Source organism: Ruditapes philippinarum, unplaced genomic scaffold, assembly GCF_026571515.1.
Source record: "Ruditapes philippinarum isolate M1 unplaced genomic scaffold, ASM2657151v2 ctg3132_1_1_1_1, whole genome shotgun sequence".
Classification (NCBI taxonomy): Eukaryota; Metazoa; Mollusca; class Bivalvia; order Venerida; family Veneridae; genus Ruditapes; species Ruditapes philippinarum.
The window spans coordinates 168,685-193,876 of record NW_026863573.1 but is presented as its reverse complement, the minus strand read 5'-3'; the positions used below and the strand labels follow the sequence as shown (position 1 = coordinate 193,876).

Sequence of the window (25,192 nt, the reverse complement as noted above, 5' to 3'; positions counted from 1 at the left end):
TAACCACTCGACCATGCCGCCACTCAAAATTAAAACTGACCAGCTGAAAATTGCCTACTCAAGACAAGTCTAAACCAGAAAGACAGCAAATAGGTGTGTGGGGAAAGGGGGGGGGGGGGGGGTAGGCGTTTTGGGAGACAAAATGAAGAGGTATGCAAACATTTTCTGTCAGTTTGCATGGCAATAAACTTTATTACCTACTGTATGATATACATCAAATGATGGGTGGCCATTCACCTCTAAATTTCTTCAAGCAAATGTCATGAAAGGTGTGTGTACACTAAATTGATTAAATGAAGAGATAACTACCTGATATAAATAAGGATGTTGAAGTCTCCGGTTTGATTTAACAGTTCATACAAACTACATTATTACCAGTATAAAACGTAACTTTGATTTTATTTGGCACAACTGCTTGCAGACGTATTAAAAAATATATAAAAAAAAATTTTAGTTGCATACAAATTGATTTTATTGTTTCTAATAAAAGTCAGAGAGCTTAAATTTCTTTGATGTTGTTAACAGATTTGCACTTTATTTCCTCGGTATCTAAGATTGTTATCACAGCTTTCCTTCTCTTTAAAGTGCTTTGTTGTGCTGCATGCCAAGAAAGGTTGGTTATGGTCGGATTTTAAGCCACACAGACACAGTTAAGGTCATGAGAAGACTTTACAGTGTTGCTGGCGGAAGAAGACTTCAGGTGCTTGCCCAGTACCTATATTTTAGGTAGATTATATGATTATATTCATGCTTTACTGGACAATCTGACAATTTTGTTTCTGGTGATAATAATATTTTAGTACAAATCTTTTAATAACATTTAATGAAAATGTTATATAACTCACATGCAAATCTTAAAATCGTGACATACTAGTAATTAGGTTTATATCCTATTTCCATACAAGAGTGTATTAATCTTGTAACATCATGTTAATTATCTGCAAAATATGACATTAATAAGCCAGGTATCAAAGGTTAATAGGCAGAAATAAAGTAACAAATGTAATTAAACATAACAAGGACATCATAGCACGCCTCAGGTAAATTTATTATGTCCTGCATTACATGAGTATTAACACCTGGATTATTATAATAATAGAAATAAGAACAAATATGTGTAGTTTTTGAATACTTGGTACCTTTTAATATTTCTTTATTAAATTGAAGACTTCAAAATTTAGCCAATTTGCTAAGACTCCTGTGTGTTTGAATTCTGCTTTGGATAAGGTCTATAGCACTTACTCTTGTAAGGGAAATGATTAAAGAAAGGATGAATACCAAAAAGTGTAGGGCAGATGGATGTTAAAAAAGCTCAAGCATGACTTCAAACTTGGTAAAAATCTAAACATCCTTAAGTTAAAATAATTCCCTACAAACTAACAGAGAACATAAGACTTTCCTGGGTAATATAATTTAGAAACACTTAGGTAGTAAATCAAAACAGTCATCCAACTAATAAAAACAACCAAACTGCTAAATTCAATCAATAAAAGCTATCAGATACCAAGACATTTTGAGTAAAAAACTCACAATTTGCATTTCATGCTTAATTTCCTACATTTTAGAAAGTGTGCCTCGTCATATATGTTCCAATTTAATGACAATTAAGCAATTATTTTTAACTGGATTAGTTTGTGTTTTATCAGATACCACTTCAACCTCTGGTCTTAACTGTCCATGGCTAATTGACAGATTGGTCATTAAGGTTCCCCTTGCTTAGATAAAACAATAATGAACAATCAAGTTAAGAGTAAAAGTAATGGAAATATACACCTAAGCTTGATTGGCTATGACAGCTCCTTCACTTATTATCAGTAACAAATGTTTAGTATATGGTATGTTGCTACTTAGTAAGTACAAAGAGGTATAAAGATAAGTATATACAATAACAAATAAAAATAAACAACTTTTTATGTTTTCTGACAAATATTACAACAACTCTTTTTCAAATGAAACAGAAAAAAAAGGTTCAAAACATTTGAGCTACCTCAAACACCAAGTGTTTTGTCAATATGTAACAAATGATTTTCATGTTACCAACTTTTAACAAATATCAAGGGCCATAACTCCTCTGTATATTCAGGGGAAGTAAGTAGTCAGAAAAATTCAAGGGAGGTAAGCCAGAAGAATCAGCTATTAAACATGAGCATTTTGATCTGGTAGGATTACACAAGTGCAAATATAATCCCAGACCTTTACAAAACTCAGATTTCATCACCGTATTCACAGCTGTCACATGTAAGTCCATCTGTGCAATACAATATTAGTATCACAACTGTAATATAAATATCATTATTATTATTTATTATTATCATTACAAATGAATTACAGATATGGTACAATTTCCTTTACAATGACTATATAAATTGGGCTTTAAATTACATATTGCCTTTCATTTTAAAACTTGGATAATTCCTTTCACAAATACTTTTTAACCACATCAAAAGAAGGTATAAGGAAAATCCAAAATGATGCTCTTCAACATTAGCTTTATTTTGAATGATAGATTATGTCCATATATGACCACTTTGGAAGCTATGGAAAATGAACATGTAAAATGTGCAACAAAAGGGGATTTTCTAAGTTGACTGCTTATCATGAACTTTAATGTAGGAGAGAGTACTTTAAGTAGATCATGATCAGAGAAATTTCTTTATTCATTCTTTGTAAAAACATGCTCTTATTATCATCTAAATGCTTAATTGCTTTATAGTTCTTCAGACAATTTCCATTATGGTCAATAGAAGTCAAACCATTGAAAAGCTAATGGCAGGAAATGTACTGCTGCTCAGATAAATCAGTGGCTTTAAAGTCATTGGCTTCTTCCATTTGTCTCTATGAGCTGGACTACCAATAGCTAAATTTGTAGTACATGACAAAATAATAACAATTGCTCTCTTTTGTGCAAAATCAATTTTGTTCACCTAGATTCTAAAATATGATTTTCCCTTAGCAGCAATCACATGATGTGTCAAGTAAGGATTTGGATTTGGTTCTTGCCGATCTTGCAGTACCATGGGTTTGGTTCTTGCCAATAAATCTGTATGATCTTGCAGTACCATGGGTTTGGTTCTTGCCAATAAATCTTTATGATCTTGCAGTACCATGGGTTTGGTTCTTGTCAATGATTCTTTATGACCTTGCAGCACCATGGGTTTGATTCTTGCCAATAAATCTTTATGATCTTGCAGCACCATGGGTTAAGTTCTTGCCAATGAGTCTTTCTGACCTTGTGGCACCATGGCGGGTTTGGTTCTTGCCAATAAATCTATATGATCTTGCAGTACCATGGGTTTGGTTCTTGCCAATGATTCTTTATGATCTTGCAGCACCATGGGTTTTGTTCTTGCCAATGAGTCTTTATGACTCTGCAGCACCATGGGTTTGGTTCTTGCCAATGAGTCTTTATGACCTTGCAGCACCATGGGTTTGCTTCTTGCCAATGATTCTTTATGACCTTGCAGCAACATGGGCTTGCATCTTGCCAAAGAGTCTTTAGGACCTTGCAGCACCATAGGTTTGGTTAATGCCAATGATTCTTTATGATCTTGCATCACCATGGGTTTGCTTCTTGCCAATGAGTCTTTATGACCTTGCAGCACCATGGGTTTTGTTCTTGCCAATGATTCTTTAGGACCTTGCAAGCACCATGCTGGCTTTGGTTCTTGCCAAAATGATTCTTTATGATTTGCAGCACCATGGGTTTGGTTCTTGCCAACGAGTCTTCATGACCTTGCAGCACCATGGGTTTGGTTCTTGCAAATGATTCTTTATGATCTTGCAGCACCATGGGTTTGGTTCTTGCCAATGAGTCTTTATGACCTTGCAGCACCATGGGTTTGGTTCTTGCCAATGATTCTTTATGACCTTGCAGCACCATGGGTTTGGCTTTTGGCAATAATTTTTTATGACCTTGCAGCACCATTGGTTTGGTTCTTGCCAAAGATTCTTTATGATATTGCAGCACCATGGGTTTGAATCCAATTGATGAATTAATTTAAAATAGGAAGCTTTCTTTCTAGCTTATGTTATGAATGGGGTTCTATCAAATTGCTCAAAAATAACCCATAAGGAACTGACCAGTCCAAATTGGAAAGTCATCATAATGGTTTGTACCGTTTCAGTGTAATTAAACCCTGCTACCAAAAAGAAATGCTTATGCTATTGTACACAATATTTGTTTACTTTACTGTACTGCAATTGTGACGGTAGTTAAAAAAAAAGATAGACCAATCTTTATGCTTCATGCAGACACCTTGTTAACCTACTCAATCTTTTTGGTGCATGCTTAAATTAGGTGTTACATTTAATGTGGAATTAATGAGTTTTAGCATGATACATTATCATGAAACTTCAATGACTTATCATATGTTATACAAGTTTTTAGATAATAAATCACTTAAATACATAGAAATGTACCCTTTGTTTAAGAGGGACTGGCACAGTTAGCTAACATATATAGCTTGTCAAGATTGGTAAATTTGTTGATAGATATAAGTATGGCAAGATATGGGGGGACTTGTTTTGTTTGTATTGGATTTGGTAATCACAGTGTTAGCAGGTGACAGAAAATTTATAAAACTTTCTTTGCTGTCTTTGAAAACCAGTTTGTTAAACTTTACATTAACAGTATCTAGTTGCCAAGATTAAACACTTAAAGCTCAATTAATATTTACTTCTGACACTTAATGTGTTATGAAATAGGAAAACATTGAAATGAAAGATTTGCTTTTAATTTGAAATCAACTATCGTACAGTGTTGTTAAGTCAACACAGCTGCCGAGAGATATTTTCACTACTATCGAAAGTGATTTATTTATTGTTGATCCTAACAGTAAGCCATTGATGAGGGTAGCTTTCAATCAGACTAACTACCATTTAGGGGGTCTATATGAGATTATGGTCGATTTGACGCGTGATTATATTTATCTTTTGCTAAACAATCCTGTCACAAAGTAGTTGTCTATCAATAACACCAGCTCAGTTTGAGGTCCTGTCACATGATTGGCTACTTTGAAAAGTGACCAAGGGTAATCTTTACTGGTATTTTTAACATTGACAGTTAATGAAAGACAAGTTAAAACTTGAGCTATCATTAAATTGGGAGGCTTGTGGGGGATTCTGGGTCATGCAATATGGTCTGATACAGATATTGTACCGGGGCAAACAAACTTGTCAATCAAGTGCAGCAGAAACAACTTTAAGGAGATTAAACAGAAAGGGTAACTAAAGGCAAACTTGACAAGTACAGCTGGGACAAAATTTTAAAAAAGAATATTGAGAAATATAAAGTGCCCCCAATAATAAAAGGTCAGCATCTGGGGAATTACACAAAACTGACAGCTGAACAAGTTTTCTAGAAGCAAAAACAAAAACAATCTTGATTTATAAAACAAAAGTGGATCAACAAAGACAAAATCTGCAAATACTACTTAAATAGTTGAAATAATCTTTGGAAGATAGGAACAAATTGGAAAAGGTTGTCATCACTAAACACAAAGAAATTTAACAGATTTAGAGATTCAATGAAAAAACATTGTAAATGAGATTTTTGCAACCAAGACATCTTTATAAAACATTCATTTAGAACTGCAACAAAAAGATGTTGGAGTTGATAAGAAATTCACTCAGCAACAAAAAAAACATAGACCAAAGAAAAACCATCTCTTTTACTGTAATTGACAAAGCAAGAATGCAGAATATTTCCAATGCTTGTTAAATGTTTTGGAAACTTCAGAAGTAAGGTTAAGCTTAATATTAGGAATAGCCATGCAGTTGAATGTTCTTAAAGAAGACTTTTAAGATGACAATTCACTAATAGCAAAGATTTTAATAAACACAAAGAAACTCTACGTCAGGGTGAAACCTGACCAAATTTTTTTTATATATTCAGACTATACCTTGTCTTAATCAAAAACTAGCTGAAATCTAGAATCATATTTGGAAACGTAACAGCTGTCTGAAAGACAGTGCATTATATATTAAAAGAATTGCGCTCAATTATTTTCAGTGCTTAGACAGTAAGAAAAATGGCATAACTTTGTAAAATGGTAACTGAGTTAAGGAACCTGTGCCCATCATGTAACATTATCATTATAAGACAACAAGGTACCAACTTGCACAGTGACGGCAATGCCACAGGCCGTGATTCTTCAAATAGTCCAGCTAAAAGAAATGAAGCTTTTATAAATATACATAACCCTGACTGCAACATTAATCTGTTTGTCAGTCAATAATCATGAATGAAGACTGGCCAGTTTTCTCACTGTGGACCTGGTAAAAATTAATTTATAAAGCAAACAGTGCCATGTGTATATATGTTATATATTCAAATAAAAAACTTGACCCAAAACATGAGACAGGCATGTTGACTAGATGTCAACAAAAATATTGAAATCTTATACCGCTTGTCACAGTGTGCCTGACTTATCAACTTTTAAGATCGTTTTTTTCTTGCCGTTAATTTGTCACTTTCAGATTGTCAGATTCCTGCTGAGGTAGCTATTTTTATAAGGTCAGTAGGTGTGCTTGATTTACAGAAAAGTCAATATGTCTGTCTCATTATGATAGACATGTTGACAAGTTTGACTATAGTCAGAACATGTTCCTGAACATGGACAATGTTGCCTGCCATGCATCCCAAAATATTTCAAGGATGATACATCAAAAAAAAATATTTCAGAAACGAAAAGTGTATTGTCACATTATTAACTGTCAAAATGATATCTCTGAGACCTTGAATATTGTCATAGCCTCATATGTTTTGAATGGGCAGACCTTTGCCCCCTAAAAATTTAAGGGTGGACGTTTGCCCTCAAGTACATTTTGTAGATTGAACATAATAAACTATAGTGAAATAGCTCGATCATGAACATGCTTAAGTATAAAAAAAAATTCTAAGTCTAAAAAGACTTAAATTCTTGTATTATCACATAAGAGGTCATAAAGAAATATTACTAAAAAATATTTTTGATTATTTTGAATTTAAAAAAATATAAAGAGTATTATTAACCTTTGGTCTTTTTAAGTGGGATATGATGTTTCTCTGATATATATACTTTGTTACATTATATCAATTTTATCAAATAATTTCATTTTGCCCTTTAGGTTTGACTTATTTACCATATATATTATGAAATAAACAAATTGGTTCAGCGAGAGTTCATGTATTCTATATAAGTGTGTTGATTATTGAACACAATCATTGTGACAATGACATCTATATTGTGTAACTAACACCTTTACTATTCACTGTGGAATAATAGTCAACAACTTCATAATGTATAGTCAGAAAGTTGTGAAGTAAACAGAATAATTATATTTCCCATATTGCCTCTATCATATTTTATTCACAGTTTCATATTAGACTGTTATACTTAAATGATCTTAAGTTTGTTTCATGTTTGTAGTCATTATAGTTATAGTTGTTTCTTTTACATGTATCCTAAAAATGTAGTTTGAATTTTGTATGGAACACTAATTATAAAAAAATCCTATCTAAAAGACTTAATTCATGGTGATCATCATAGAGCATAAAGAAATATTATAAAAAAATTTGATATTTGAATTTAAAAAATCATAAAGAGTATTTAACTTGGTCCTTTAAGTGAATATGAAGTCCTGATAAATACTTTGTTAATTATATCAATTTATCAATAATTCTGATTTGCTCTAGGTTTGACTATTTACAATGACCGGGTCATGACAAAACATAATTGTTCACAGAATGGCATCAGACCACGCGCATATGTGCAGCTGATCAGGATCCACGCTGTTCGTATAGTTTCTTAACTTGCTATAGGTTCGTATAGCGATCACATGGATCATGATCAGACTGCAGGCAGAAGATCCATGCTGGCAAACGCATAGTTGGTTGCATGACGCGGCTCAGATATAAATAAATAAACAAATTGTTAGCAATTGAGTTCATGTATTCTATATAGTATGTGATTATTGAACACAATCATTGGAATGACTCTATATTTTAACAACTTTACGAGTCACTGTGGAATAAAGTCAACAATTCATAATGTAATATCAGAAAGTTGTGAAGTAACAATAATTATATTTCATATTGCCTCTATCATTTATCACAGTTTATATAAACTGTTATCATAAAATATCTTAAGTTGTTTCATGTTTAGTCATTATAGTTATAGTTGTCTTTACATGTATCCAAAAATTATTTCTCTAAATCTTGAGTGCTTCTGTGAGTTCAAATCTTCGACCTTATGCTGATTACTATTCATAGCCTTTATTGGCATCCCCCAATTTTTTTGTTTGTCTTCATTATGCTTTCCCAACAAATTCTATCATATAGGCCGATAGACTTCCTAACCATTCGTTCCTGAGAGTTAGCAGTATAATACCTCTCTGTGCTAAAACTACAAAATTCCCGGGATCGACCCACGCAGAGTAACTGGATTAGAAATCATCTACTCTAACCCCTTGACCACGGAGGCAGTTTTTATACACAATTTAAAAATTTCCTTTAACAATTCAAGGGTGATGGTGACATCAAAAATGCAATATTAAAGGAACTCCATTGAAGATCCAAAACCTAAACACATAAAATTTTGATTTCTTTCATAGATCAACTGGGACACTTAAAACAGAAAGATATGCAACAGATAGTTAAGAGAGATACTCAGAAATAAATTGAAAATTGTATTGTTTTAATAATTGTATAGATCAACTTAGACCTCAAAACAGAAAGATATGCAAAAGATAGTTAAGAGAGATACTCAGAAATAAATTGAAAATTGTATTGTTGTGTTATTTTTAGCTCAATTTTGAAAATTTGGATCATTTTTCACAATTACGAGTAGAATAATCATTCTGTAAAAACAGAGTTGTGCACATAATGTATTGGTATAGACCTACGTCAAATGGTACAAAAATCCTGATCACTTTATTCCAGGCCTGTCATGTCAAAACCCCTCAGTGGTGTCCCTTTAAGCAGTCAAAACAAAAATTCATATACAACAGTTATAAACAGCATTATTGTTCTGTGTGTAACCTCATCTATTTATTGCATAAAAAAATTAAAAATCGGAAATGGATAAGGATAAGGAGAGCCTCTGAAATACAGTTGAAATATTTACAAAAAAAACCAAAAAACAACTAATTATTTCTCCAGACCAACGACCTTAATTATAGACATGTTATGCACTAAAAGTCGGTCTGAATCCAACATGCTTGCTAAAATAATTATGTTTTATTTGAGTTGACTACTGCAACTGACAGTTCAAATGACAAATGGCGATATTAGTGTTATCATAGTACAACGTTACAGCTTCTTATAATGTATGGTGGCGCTCATTAGTGTTATTGTACATACATCATTTATCTTCTGCCTCGTAAAGTTGGAATGTGAGCAAGACAATCTTGATGCGCAATAGTGTATAGCCTGAACATGGATCTCCTTGAATATGTGCAATTTTGAATAGCCTGATCATGGGTCTCCTTGCATGTGTGTAATGTTATATATAGCCTGAACATGGATTTCCTTGAATACTTGCAGTGTTGTATAGCCTGTATATGGATGTCCTTGAATATGTGCAATGTTGTATAGCCTGAATATGGATGTCCTTGTATATGTGCAATGTTGTATAGCCTGTATATGGATCTCCTTGAATAATTATGTGCAATTTTGAATAGCCTGAACATGGATGTCCTTGAATATGTTTAATGTTGTATAGCCTGAACATGAGACTCCTTGAATATGTGTTATGTCGTACAGCTTAAACAAGGATCTCCTTGAATATGTGCAATATGTCAGACTAAATGCGCAGGAAGGCCAAGCAGACTAAATACAGAAACATAACTGTTCCACTATTATCGTGTCAGTACCAACAGAAATTCATTTGAAAGAAGCTGATGCAAAAATTCCAAATATTTATCACCCAATGTCAAATAACTGTGTAGTGGTTGGGTAGATGGTGGGTTTACATTGCACTAACAGTATGAAGGTAATATGGGCACTTCCCAGTTTTACAAGTAAAGGAAGACCTCAGGTGCCCCTCGATGTATTATTTCAGGTACAAACATGCACATGAGTAAGAACCACCAAAGTTCTGAAAGCCAGCTGGATAGCTTCCTCACAGGAAAGAATCCAAAGTCCCTGACAGGATTTGAACCCACCCCACAGCCTTTGGGGGCAAGTGGTTTGAAGTCAACAACCTTAACCACTCAGCAACAGACACCTCTCTGTGTCAAATTAAGTGACCTATGATGCATGATGTTTTGGCAACATGTGTGTGTAACATTTTAGACCTGTGAGTTTTTTTGTCGAAATTATGACCTTGACCATGAAACAGCAATCGTTCACTAAGAAAGAATGCAATAAAGAGCAGTGTGGTGATAAAATAATGTGACAGTAAATATGAATATTTTTCTTTTCACCTGTTTGAACTGATTCATTTTTTTTATTATTAATATCATAATTCTTTGGTATATTTACGAGGGTTTGCAATGCATTGTGGTACTCAGTTTTACCTCAGTGAACTGAACATACAGGTTATGTCAATGTTGAACACTTTAAGTCATTCCAGTACAACATTGTAAAAAGAATTTAGAAGAGATTACCAACTTTGAAAGAAGGGCTTCTCAACAAGATTAACATGATAGTTAATGATGACATCTCCTGGTCAAGTGGCCTTAAACCTGACACTTTATTATTTCAATACTTATGATTTCTCACATGTGGTGGGTCCTTGAGGTCATTGAAAATGTGTTTCCTATCTCTAGAATGGTCAATATTTGGTCAAAAATGAACTTAATGTCAATAAACCACACTGACATTGAAACTGATCCCAGCAAGACCCAGTGTTAAATAAACAAATAACAAAAATGGCTTGTCGGTAAATATTTAACAGTATGTAATCACAAGTACTTGAAGACTGACTGACTGACCACCAGGCCAAGGTTGACCATACAACAATTATTTGTGTACTTCTTTAACACAAAAATATTTTCTATGAGCTGTTTTTACACAACAAGTTTGTTTTGGGTCAAGAGCTGGCTTAACCTATAAATGGGTGGGCAGTTTAGTATTGTACTATGATTATTTGTTAAAAGAGTCTTTACAATGTACTATAATTAGTGGACATTTATTAAAAGCACCTTTATAATTTACATCTATATATTATAATTATTTCAATAATGAGTATTTATTAGTATCTTTGTAATGTAATTTTTGATAATGCAATGAAACTTTATTATAAAGTACAATTAATCTGTGATTATTTATTCATAGAATCTTTGTAACAGTGAAAATTTCTTAATAGCATATCATTAGAATGCACATTTGATCCGTGAATATAATTATATTAAAAGAATCTCTGTATAATGTACATGTACCTTGGCTTACTGAAACCGTATCAAAAGAATCTTTATAATGTACATTTAATCTGTAAATTAATGAAACTAAATGGTACTAAAATTTTATTTAAAGAATTGTATAATGTACATTTAATCAATAAACACATATTAATATTAGAATCTTGATTATGTACATTTTATAAGTGAAACTGTATTAATAGAATTGTATAGTGTACATTTAATTAGTGAATATTTAATAATAACGAACTATGCTCTTGTTAAAAGATCATCAAATTGTTGATATAAAGGCTGATAATATAATGATTAGAGTTATATATTATTTGCCAATGAAAATGTTCTTGTTTGCGTAGAAGTCATATGAGCCGCGTCACGACAAAACCAACATAATGGGTTTGCGACCAGCATGGATCCAGACCAGCCTGCGCATCCGCGCAGTCTGATCAGGATCCATGCTGTTCGCTATCAGTTTCTCTACTAGTAATAGGGTTTGTATTAGCGAACAGCATGGATCCTGATCAGACTGCGCGGATGCGCAGGCTGGTCTGGATCCATGCTGGTCGCAAACCCATTATGTTGGTTTTGTCGTGACACGGCTCATATAAGGATTTACTGAAAAACTGTCATAACTTACAAAATCTATAAGAGCTAAGTTGCAATAGTTTTGCATTGATTTCTTATCTAGTTTTTACAGAAATTATGAGTAGCTATGAAATAGTCCCAAGTATTTGAGAAGTGCCTTCATTTTGAATGATAAGTGCAATCAAAGCTTTTATTGAAGTTCATGCAGAACCATGTTCTTTTCCTGACACAGTTATTATAACCCCAACTCACAGACAGGTCTTTAAATTTCCTAAATCCTTTGTATGTAATACTGATAGCGTATTTTGTCAAAATTTTCACCCATTGCCTAATGTCACATTTTCTAATCTTATACCTAGGAGAGAATCTGTAAAGGACATAGCAGAATAATAAAGCCCAAGTCACTATATCTAAAGTGCACAAACTAACCATGCTTAAATTCACTGACTTCAAATCACCTGTCCCTTAATTAACCCTGCAAATTTGAGTTTCATATATGGAATTATATTATTTATTGAGTTCAAAAGTTCAAGCTAACTAAACCCAAAAGATTGATAGTTAAGAACAAGGCAATTCTATTACACAAAGTCAAAACAGGGCAATTCCATTACACAAAGTCAAAACAGAGCAATTCCATTACACAAAGTCAAAACAGGGCAATTCCATTACACAAAGTCAAAAGCAGGGCAAGTTCATTACACAAAGCCAAAAGCAGGGCAATTTCATTACAAAAATCCAAAAGCAGGGCAATTTCATTACACAAAGCCAAAAGCACGGCAATTTCATTACACAAAGCCAAAAGCACGGCAATTCCATTACAAAAAGCCAAAAGCAGGGCAATTTCATTACAAAATTCAACAGGTTAAGGGTTAGGCAAAATTAATAGCCAGGATGTACAATCTGATCTGGATCTATACTGTATATTGCTTTGTCAATGTAATTTATTTAAATATTTTTAATCTTTTTTGCAGATATAAAAAGCAGCAGGTGACAAAAACTATCTTGCATTCTAAATTTCAAAGTTTTAACAATGTACAGTTACAAATTTGAAAATGATCAATTTTATGACCCTATTGATGACCCTAACTTATCAGGTTAATAATATTTAAAAGCAAAATGTGATCTAGGTTTTTTTGAAAAATATTTTTAAGGTATCACTCTCAGTGCGAACCATTTTTACGACACTTTTATCTAATATGCTTGAATTTCAACATAAATTAAGTGCTGTGACATAATATGATCTCAATTATATGGCAATTTCATATTTTATCATTTTTTTCATACAGTTTTTATATTTTTAATAGAGCAATTATATAAGCTGAATGATAAAAATGCAGTATAAATCATATTCATTACAGGTGTATGTATTAACCCAAAGATAAATATTAAGGGGTAAAGGATAGAAAAGATAAGAAAAGGAATGATATGCAATCGAAATTCAAAAACACTCCAGGGGATGACTTTGTAAATGAAGACAGGTACAATTCAAACTTGCACCCTCTCGCAGTTAAACCTGACACTGCCATTGAATGCTTCAAATGAACACATGCCAAATTTAAGATCAAGTCCCACTTCAACAAAATTGCGTCTAAGTCAATATTTTGATAGGCCTAAAACATGGTGAAGGTGATCATTGTGTGACTAAACAGACAGATAATGAATTTTGTAGGATTTGCAAAGTTAAGAACAGATCGCTTGACAATCGTCTGTCATATAAACAATTACGTATAATTTTAACCATGCATGGGGGCGCTTTAATATCTGTTGAAGAAACTATAAGATAAATTAAAGTAGAGTCTAACAAAAGATTCTAAGTTCAAGTACATTCTTTAAAATGGAAATGGGAACTTCTTGTGTGCTTTAATGTCATTTTGTGTTTTCTTTTCATGTATTTTCTTTTCTATATAATCAATAGATTAAACTACATGCCAAATGTCTTGAAACTACAGCTGTTATTGAGAAAGATATACATGTGATGCGATTCTTACGTTATTAAACAGAATGCAAAATTTTATGAAGTTAGTTTAAATACTAAAATGGTACAAAACAGACATATTTTTTTTTTTATAAAAGTTGTTATTGTACACCGTTAACTGTTTAAATTGATAAAATAATTTTTATTTTACCTAAGAATGACATTACAGGAAGTAAAGGAAAAAAGTAAAAATAAACCACAATAAAATCAATTTATGTGCAAGTAACACTTCCAAAAATTTAATCATACAAAAACAGAAAAAACTTACCAGAAACTTTACAGTGATAAAGGTCACAACATGACCCTGGTCGCTTGTTGCTAGGGCGAATTATTTGTGGGGTATGTCCAGCGGTACATCTTGGTTCTTTACACACTGACATATCACATCTACACTCGTAAGTTGTTTTGCAACAAGCATTTTCTGCCTGGGTACTGTTGTAAACAAGAACGGAATCAGAAGGACATCGGTGTGTTATGATAAAATCACAGGCTGAGGCGTCACATTTCGGGGAAATTTCTGAAAATATAAAAAAATGTTTTTAAGTATAATAATGCATGATTTTAAGAACAAAAAAAGGTTTTGCGCCTTATAACTGCCACATTGATTTTGCCTTGATGTATCATAAACAATATTTATCAACATCAACAATCTACTAGTGTAACTGGCAATTATCATTGTGTATGTTGTTGTATGTGTTATGTAAGTTACACTAAATCTTTCTTCAGTTAATTATAACATAAATTTAAAAGTTAACAATATTCTGGAACAATGTGACCTTGACATTTCACCAACTATTAAATAATACATTATATTTTTATGACTATTACAAGTTGGAAACCACTGTATGATGCCATCTAAACCACATAAAGTCTCATACAAGGTTACAGCAGCATTGACCTTTGGAAATGATTGACCTTTGGAAAAATAATTGACCTTTTGAAATAATGTGACTTATCTTATGAATGACCACTTAATTAATTGCTATATCTGTAACTACAATTATTATTGAAGTTGAAGACGCACAATTTTCATTTTTGAGGTCACTTTGACCACTGACATAAGTAGAGATCATTAAAGAATATCCTGTAAAATGGAACTGGATAAGTCCCATAGGATTGACTGATAAACAAACATAAAACTAGTGGCAAAAGATATTGTGTGAGAGTTCAGTCTACCTAAAACCTCATTTCAGTCAACTATTTTCAATGCAGTAACTGCCAGCTTCTACACTGCCAGCAGCAAGTTTGATACAACCAGTGCTGAACAGGATCAGCCAGAACATAAATGCCATCTGATCATGGTTTGAAAGAATGTGAATATTTGTCCAGATTGAAAGATGGATAAGTCCATGTAATGATTTTTTTAGCGTGGCAAGGGTTCTGGCAATCAGTATAGGTGAATGATATAAAACCAAACAACCATGGAAATACAAAACTCAAACTTTCAAACCCAAGGTTCATAGATGTGATAATTGCTTTCTTAAATGGGCATTGACATATATCAAGTTAACATAACTTTTCAACTAGTTTTTGTTCAGGCTCTTTAATCTGCTTCACAAATTTAACAAAAACACATTGCAAGAATGAAATTAAGCAATATCCTTACAAAAGATATTGAGAAATTTAATGCGAACCTAAAATGCCCTGAACTCCGACTATAATGGAGAGAAACAGCTTACAAAAGATGTCAAAAACACATTTTAAAACTCAATTTGTTTTAAAAAATCATTAGCATTAGTATAAAAAAATCATTAGCCCCATCTAACGGTATCCTTTTAAGATGCCAAGCGATACAGTAAAAAAATAATTTGATTTAAGCGTAATTTTTGTATGCTTATCTGACAACATAAATCTTTATAGTATACTTAACTGACAATAAAAAGTAGACTAGGATAAGATATGATAATTGACTCTCGTTAATACATACGGTATGACGGTTCAATTACTATCCAAGTCGTAACTGACATTAACTTTCACTATGAGACAGCAAAAAAAAAATCCAAAAAAAAAAAAAAAAATCAACAGCCCGGACATTGAGCCCCAACCCCCTGAAAATCAATGTTAAAATATGATTATTTCATCAAACAATAAAGATAAAAACTTATGAAAATGGAATAATGTTAAATTAAATGATGTTCTTTTTGCTTACTAATATATTGTTGTTCATGAGTACACCCAATATGTCATAAAAGAAAAAGAGAAAGAAATAACTAAATTGTTTTTAGGTCTTTAAGTCACAACGACCCATAAGTCTTCTAGACTGTGTGATACAGGTTGCTGTCAGACTGCATCCCACTGCTTAATACCAGTGTGCAAATCCCAAGGGATCTACATTCAACAAAACTTAATCACAGAGACATAGAGTTGAATGAAAAAAAATCAAAAGCCAATACATGCAATAACACCACCCTGAAAAATTCAATTCTGGTCAATAAAAAATATATTTTCAAAATTCACTTAAAAGTTTCCATGTTTCTCCTTTTAACTTCTTACATTTCAGCGATGTTTAAATGGATAGTTTGAGGACTGTATCATGGTTTAAGGCTTTCTGACATTACAATTAAAACTTTTATTACTTCATAAAGTATTCTATCTTATTTCCATATCACTTTTATTAATTATGGGAGGGTACATTTAATTTATATGTTTGTACCAAGGCAAATTGCGTAAGTGAGGTAGTTTAAATTAAAACATATCTTTACCATTTCATCATACTTCTGTTATTCATCATGAAGAAGATAATTAGAATGTAATTGTTTTTTATTTATGGTGTTTGGTTGTATTCATTTTGAATACATAAATACTAAATAGCTGTTTTATTAAATAGATTAATAAAGCAAGCAGTTATGTAACTACTATCATCGGAATAATAGTAAGTAAATTACAACTTTATTTAATGACGCTTGAACATTCGGTTTCCCGATCTTCCATGTGGGCCTCAATTATAATGAATAATGAATAATAATAATGAATAATGAATTTATGTATAAGTACATTATTATGTAATGACAAATATTATAATAAAAATGTGTGGGATGTGGAGTGATTTGCAATTTCAGAACAAGATGACTATGGAAAATTTCTGAGGACAAAGTAATTTACAGGTCTGGGCCAGCATGGTAAATAGGGGCATGACCTGGAAAGCATAATAGTTGCCAACGTCCTTTAGTCTTTGTCCTTCACTTTTTTAAATGAACAGGCATAAATTAAAACATTTCTAACTGTCTATTTTCTGTAAACTGTCTTCAGTAGCTTTTATTATCATTCTTTTAAACATGGTGTCTATCTTGGTAAACATAATGAAAAGTGGTCAAGGACTACCTAAGTTAGTTAGTGGATAGTAAGAAAAAATTTGACCGTTTCAAACAGCAACAGTTAGAAGATTCTATGTCCCTCCTTTTAGCTCTTTGACTTTTTATTCTAATTAGCATATATCTATAATTACTTATTAGGTTTAAGGCCAGCCAACAGAATATTGTGTATGTTCAGGCTGGACTAATTCTCCACCCCTATATCAATAATCAGGTCAAATTAATTATGACTGATTGAGCTTAAATGGTTAATCATTTATCTTTATGATGAATAATTGATAAATTAATTCATACTACAATATCACTTTGTCACTTTATATATTATATATACCTGTAACACCATTATCCATATACAAAATGTATAAATTGAAAAAGTTCAAAACAGTTGACCCTTTTCTGCTTGACGTCTGACAAATAAATAATAATGCTGGGAATATGAAAGCATTTTTATGCAAATTGTTTAAGGCAACAGCTTGTGGCCTTAAACTGTAAACTTTTGTATAGATCTGAAAAATAACTTGTACTTAGTCATTTTACAAAATCTGTGGGAAATATGAAATAATAATCTTAATGTAATAAAAAAAAAATATATATATATAAATGTACATTATACTATACATGTATATACATTATATACTCTGAAAGACATTTCTAATAATTGCCATCAATTTCCATAAATAATCTCCCCCCACCTACATAAAAAGCAATCTCTACCCCCCCCCCACCCCCTCCGACAAAAAAAAAATCTCCCCACGGTTGATTCAGAGAAACAAATTCATTGCAACAATTCAATTAACTCAAACAATCACACATTCAGATAGTTAATTAGAACTTGCTGCGGTTACACAAAAAAGAAAATATTTTTAAATCAACAGTACTGATTAAAGGTCCTACTCTGCCCGACTTTCCTGGGGAAAAGTTCAACAACTCTTGCATCATTTATTTTTCTGCCGTCATGAAGGCACCAGACATTGTGTTACAGTATGATTTAAGTGCAATCAGCACAATTTAAGTACATGTACATGATCATGACAGCTGCGTTGCCTACGGGTGTTGTGATTGTGCATCTAATATTAATTAAAGCATGATAAAATGCCGCAATGTCTTCTGTTACTTCAATTAAATGTTAAAAGTAATGATCAAAGTGTATATTGATAGGTAAAAAGATATACAGCCTTACAGAACCTATAACTGTAAAAATAAAGATTCAAGATTATTCAACTTCATTTCATTAAAGCAGTGGAAAGCAAACATTTTCAAATTACTTACTTATGTTAGCAATTAGTGAATATTATTGGTTTTGGATAATCATTACAGAATATGTATCTATTTTAAATGCCACTTAAGTGCTTATTTCATTAATTGATATAGTGATTTTGATATGTAAATCAATTATAACACTCTTATAATTAAGATGTTTTACATGTTCAAGTGGGGGTAATACTTTTTTTTTAAATTTCTGTGATATAAATCAAAGAGCATGGCGGCAGAAGGGAAACATGCTCTCAATCAAACTAGAACTATCACTTTACTCTATGAAACTAGAACTATCATTTTACTCTATAAAACTAGAACTATAACTTAACTCTACCAAACTAGATCAATCACTTTGAAAAATAGAGCTAAAAATCAGCCGTCAACATGTTATGAATAAGGGATAGTTTTATAATAACATATCTTCACGATTTAAAAGTAATTAATGTGCAACAGTTGTTACAGTATCTTGAATTAATTTACTGATCTGAAACACAGCCAAGTTTTCAGCACAATCAATGTCATTGTTGTGAATCAATCAATGATTAAAATTTGGCCAAGTATGAAAACATTTCACTTATCATAAAATTGATTAACACAAGAAATCAACTGTTAGAATTGCGATGCATTTTTATACGCTTGATGTAACGCAGTATAATTATATATAATCCTACATTCTTGCATTAATTTATTAAATTAAAAGAACTGAAAGGCTGAGTGTATATTTTAAGATACAAACCCACTAACTGAATGTCTTTGGACTTCCTTACAAAAGAATGTATACAGGAAAACCTGTTCATTCAGACCACTAACAGGAAAGTCATATAACGGTCTTGTGTAGACCTGTGCCCATTAAATTACTCATCATAGACAAAATTTCACTCTCTTTAACCCAAACATAATGTTACAGCCTAACTTGAGCTAACAGTCATTTACTAAAAGCAGTCACTTGCCAATAACGGTTAAGCTGACTTGTGGCCTTTGTTGACAAGTTTAACTGTATATTTTAACAATGGATTTTGTCCTGCTTTAAATATGGGACTGTCCATTAGTCGAGTGAGTTGAGCTCAAAATAAGCAGTCTATGTCTCAGGACAGTCAGCATGGATATGCAAGCTTGGCCCTGGCTTTATACTGATAGCAATTACCAGTAGGCAAGTCATTATCATACCAAGCAAGCTGTTATGTGTACATTTTAAATTCATGCCTTCATGCCAACTCTGCAATGTTGATTCAAGATCTTGCCTTCCTGCAAAAATGTACCATTTTCTAATCACAATGCAACTGATTTAAAAAATTTTATTAACTTCTTTATCTGATAAAGTTATTTTTTCACATGTTTTACAGGCACTGTCTGATAACACTGTGCAATTAAAGCAACATTGTTAATCAAAGGGAAGTGATTATTTTGCGATTACAAGCATTAAATTAGCTCTTTGATACCAACTGTTTTTGTGGAGTTTTGTTCAAAATAGATCACAAGCTGGTTCATTTTGGAATGTTCTTAACAATACATTATGGCTTATAAAGATAGACCAGTAGTACCAGGTGTGTGTGCGTGCGTGTGTGTCTCAATCACTTTTGCCTCAAGTCCAGTAGATTCTATGTTAAAGGCTTAAAACCTTTTTACACAATTTTGTGTTGAGGAGTTTCGTGGTGTGTGCTTTGAATTACATTACATTAATACACTTGTTACTATATATAGTAACAATATTGCCTATGATTTCAACTGATTATGAGTGTCACGTGACCTATTATGAGTTTGCGGCCCGGGGCCGAGAACTAGTTATCAGCCCGCAGAACATGTGCACGTGCACAAACTGAAACAATGACGTCACTTTTAACGTCATCAAACAGTTAACTGTAAAAGTGAAAGTAGGTTGTCATTTTTTTATTATGAGACCTTAAGCGTATTTAGTACAAACACATTTTTGTTACTATAGAAATTTGAAGAAATAATACGACAAATTCATTCCGAAAAAAAAAGAAAATAAAACTTGCTTCTTGGTTCTACTGCTTTGAACACACAAACAGAAAATATCTCTGTACTGTACAGAACAGTAGAAGAGTAGACAAGAATTTCAACGAAAGAACTTCAAAGTCTATTTGTTTTGATTATGTTTTTGTTATTTTTTTGTTGTTTTTTTAAATGCTACTATTAGATCTACCAAGTGTATTAAAGACATTAATACACGTCAGCGTAGGGCCGGAAGGTGATAATCGGCCCTGAATGAATAATGGCCCTCGGGCTAAAGCCCTCGGGTCCATTATTCATTTTGCGGGCCGATTATCACCTTCCGGCCCTCTCCTGCCGTGTATTAACCTCTTATTACATTACAGCAATAGATGCATTACCATTCTTAACATTTAAACTAATAAAGTAACAAACTGTGCAAAATTAGGCAAAAAATGCTTTGGTGTGCCAAATTGCCTAGTTCTTTTCAGTTGGCATGGATATGGATATTTTTTATAGATTTAAAATGTTTAATGTCTACCTATCAGAAACTAAGTCCAAGACATTTATTGTTGAAGTTCATAATTTCTGAGCATGACCTAAAAACTAATTAAATATTTAGCTGTTTAAATCCTAATAATGATAATAACTTGCCAACAGCAACAACACTGAGGGCAACTCACTTCTGTTTAGTCTGAACAGACTTAATACTAGTGGTGGTCATAATTAATAACTTTTTAGTTAAAACCTTTTTATTTTACGTCCATTCTATTGTGAATAAAGCTTGTATTAATTCTCAAATCTGACTTTTAGAAGTAACCTGAGTATTGGTTTAGAACAAACCAATACTGGTGAAATTAGAACAAAACATGGTTTTTCTGTCTGCCGGGCTCAAACCCACAACCCATGGGTTGAGAGGCAGACGCTTAAAACACTTGGGTCACTGCTTGAATAGTCCACACTACCTGATTTTCAGGGTTTTTTTTACAAAATTTCATTGGACAGTTTCTTTAAAGTAGATCAACCTGATTACAAAATATAACATAGTAAGTGCTTATAGAAATGTTTTAAATTGATTTTTAATAAAATTGGTATAAGTGTCTAAATCTGATAAATAATGAACTTTCTTGAAGAATTATTTTAGGCAAAATCAAGATGAAAAAGTCAAAGCTTATTATTAAAACATTCTCCAGATTTAATTAATATTCCCCAAAATATGTGAACAATTTTTTTATTTATTTTTTTTCTCAATTTTTTAGCTAAAACTTCTTAGAAGTATTTTGGTAATGCTATTATCTGGTAATTATGTAGATTGCCTACAGTTGCAATTTGAATAATTCAAGGCACCTGTTGTGAAAAGCTTCGATATAATTGACAATGATATATCCTGTAATTTCTGTTCAAATTAAGAGAATGAATTATTCATGGGCATGTGAATCAACAGTTGTAAAACGCCCACAATTTTGCAGACATTAATGTCAGATATAACTCATCGGTCTTTATCATATATTACTGTTGCTAATAACATACTTATATAATCTGTTTCTGTGAAGAAGAAGAAGAAAACAACAATCAAACTTGACCTTGACATTACATGATTCTGACACAAGAATTTTGTCAACAAATATTAAAATAATTGCATTGTTTAATTTACATTTTTAATTTTGACACTCTTTAAGTATTTTATGTAAAGTATTTTTATAGCAACTGCATCAATTTCTTATAATAAATATAAATACAGATATTTTTTCTCTTAAAAATTCACAAACTGCAAGTAAATAAAGTTTTTTTCAAATACTTGTATAATCAAGTATGATGTTATTTATAATTACAATTTTTTTTTTTTTAAGTTCATGACTGTTCACTGTTCATATGTAAAGACCAATTTAATTCATGTTCATTTTGATTATTTTAATTTTTTATTTCTTTATTTGAACAACCAAGTTGTCAAAATATGCAGTCTCTTTAGAATGTCTATAAAGCTATTTCCCATCAATGATCTGGGTCAAATTTTTGCAAATGTTTGTTTTATCAATTTGAAGCCGCAAGTCAATGTCCGTTGTGACTTTGCACTTAAAAAGAAAATTCAATTTGACTTGGGGACAGAGTGATGGATTAGCTATCATAACTATATAATAAATACCCAATGAAAATATCTTTAAACATTTCAAAAAAAATGATTTTACAAATAATTCAATTTTCAGTATTTTACGACAACTGATATAGGTACGTTTTAGATCAGTTTATAAAAGTGTGTATCCTAAAGTAATTTCATGTTTGACTTGTTATTAATTTTGATGGTGTGTACCACCCGGTTGAGTCGAAATAGGTTCACCGCTGGTATACTGTAAATTATAGGAAAGGAATCGCTGATGTCAGAAGATAGGCTGTATCAGATTAAGAAATCAACAGTTACGATGATTAAACTTTTATCATTTCTCGCCTACAATCAATTCCTCATATTACTCTATGATAGCACTTCATGTGAAAAACTTAATTGAAAACAAAAAACAGCAGCTTTACTTGCTGTCACTCTAAAATGATGTTGGTTCAATATTTCCCTCCGCCCCCCCCCCCGCCAAAAGTAATGCATGGAAATCTTTTTCAAAAAGACATATATGATCATTAAAATGATCATTTTAAATAGGATATAATAAACATTTATATGTAATATTTTAATGTAATGTACAGGACAGTGGTATCTCTCTATATACTGATATGAATTTTTAATAGTCTTGGCACATTAAATTCCTGTTGTCATTTATTTTGTTTGCTGTACTACCTGCCATCCAGTCAAATTTCAAAATTATATTTGCAGAAGTTACTCAATTAAACAGTATAAACAGGAATTTGAGAGGCAAACCCGCCTTAAATTGCACTATTTAAGTGCAAAATTAAACCAAATTTAAGACATGAAACACTCTATCTATTGACAATAGCTGACAGGCTGACACTGGCATTGTTCAAAATACATGTCATGACAATTTTGACACATAAATTTGTAATTTTTATGAAATTTATATCATCTATATAATGTTACAGCAAACAAGTTTATAAAGAAGCCCGTACATCATTTAGGTTATAGTGGTGCACATGTCGTGGCATGATGCAACGCAGAATAATGAACGAAGCGATCAACACTTTATTTATGTCACGGCATCTAAAGAATTATGTTACTTTGACATTCGTGTTATAAATCACTTCACATAACATTCAGAATGAGATAGAAGAAAAAAATAGTCATTAAAATTTTGTACATATAAAAACTTCTCTATTTATAAACACTTATGACACAGTAATTTCACTAAACTTTATTTAAAAATGATATTGTATATGCAAACTGAGAACAATTGTGATGTCACATAACACTGTGACATCAGTAGCATACCACAGTGACGCCAATATGTGCATCTACTGTTAACGTTAAGACGACTAAAAATTTAATATAAGCAACAAGAGGGCTTATAGATCAATAATAGCATTGAATGCTAAACAATCATGTATTTCAAATCAAATACATGTAAATTCACTACATGGAAGAGAGTAACATACAGTCGACTCTCGTTATCTCGAAGTCATCGCGACCGTCCAAAAAATATCGAGATAACGAAATGTCGAGATAAACATATTAGGGTTTAAGTAAAGCAGAAACTGATTTTTACAAAGGACATGTGCATACCTTATGTCAAAAAAACTATGATATCCCCATGTCTTGTTATCATAGGCCTAGTAAATATTTAACAAAGTAACATTAGCGGATGTTTACCAGCGGAAATATGGGTTTCTGTGATAAAAACACATAGTGAGGTTTACTCAGTAATACACCAATATAGTGAAAACATTGTTTTCAGGTTGGTTGATCTGTATATCCTCCCGTATATCCTCCAGGGTTATTTATCGGGTCTTTCTCGAGATTGTTCGCCCGCTGATTGATTTGGTGGTGATGTTGTGAAACAATATTGCAACGATAGCGTTTCTATACCTTCACTATTTCATTTAGATTTAAAATCATAATGAATTGATACAGTGTTCGAATATGTATAAAGAACGTAAAAAATTCACTCATTTTGGACATCATGGACATAAGTCAATCAACACGCTAAATAGATGAACTTTAATAAAAACAGCTAAACTTGTTACAAACATAATCATCATTATGACATGCGCTATTGAGCAATTATCGTCTACTTCGTGTTTTTCACACGTCTGAAGGGAACAGATGAAAAAACTATTAGTCGTGATAAACAAAGGATAATAGTGTGAAAATAACTGTTGGGGCTGAAATTTTACATCGAGATACTGAAAATATCAAAATAAAAATATCGAGATAAACACATAGTTTCAATATAGATAAAGAAGGAAGAAAATCGGGACTTTTAAAATTTCATCGAGATAACGAAATATCGAGAAAAGCGATGTCGAGATAACGATAGTTGACTGTACAAGGAAAAGTAAAAAAATAAACCCTCATAAATACAACATTGTCTGTTTTATGTGAACAAATCTTACCATGTATTAATAGATATCAAAATATCAGTGAAAACAAAGTTTTCAAGTCTATAATTTTAGTTACAAATTTATGTACCATTAATACCAGGGTCACAACTTACATTGCAACCTTGACCTTTCATTCAAGTATGTCAAATAAAAAAGATTACAACTTGAAAATAATTACAGTGATGTTTCAGGATTGTTGTAATATTTACTGCATTTTTACAACATTTTTACAATCTTATAAACATTATAAAGAATTCAAAGTGGGGAATTAGGACTGCTT

At 32.0% G+C, this 25,192-nt stretch overlaps 1 protein-coding gene across 1 annotated transcript in view; it reads right to left on the bottom strand.

Moving 5' to 3' along the window:
- The window catches only part of LOC132722542 (cysteine-rich motor neuron 1 protein-like), a 95,919-nt gene that overhangs the window by 53,692 nt on the left and 17,035 nt on the right, over positions 1-25,192 (bottom strand). Inside the window, exon 2 of the mRNA XM_060707052.1 lies at positions 14,166-14,414. Coding sequence (XP_060563035.1) covers positions 14,166-14,414 — 249 coding nt within the window. The remainder of the gene's footprint in view (positions 1-14,165; positions 14,415-25,192) is intronic.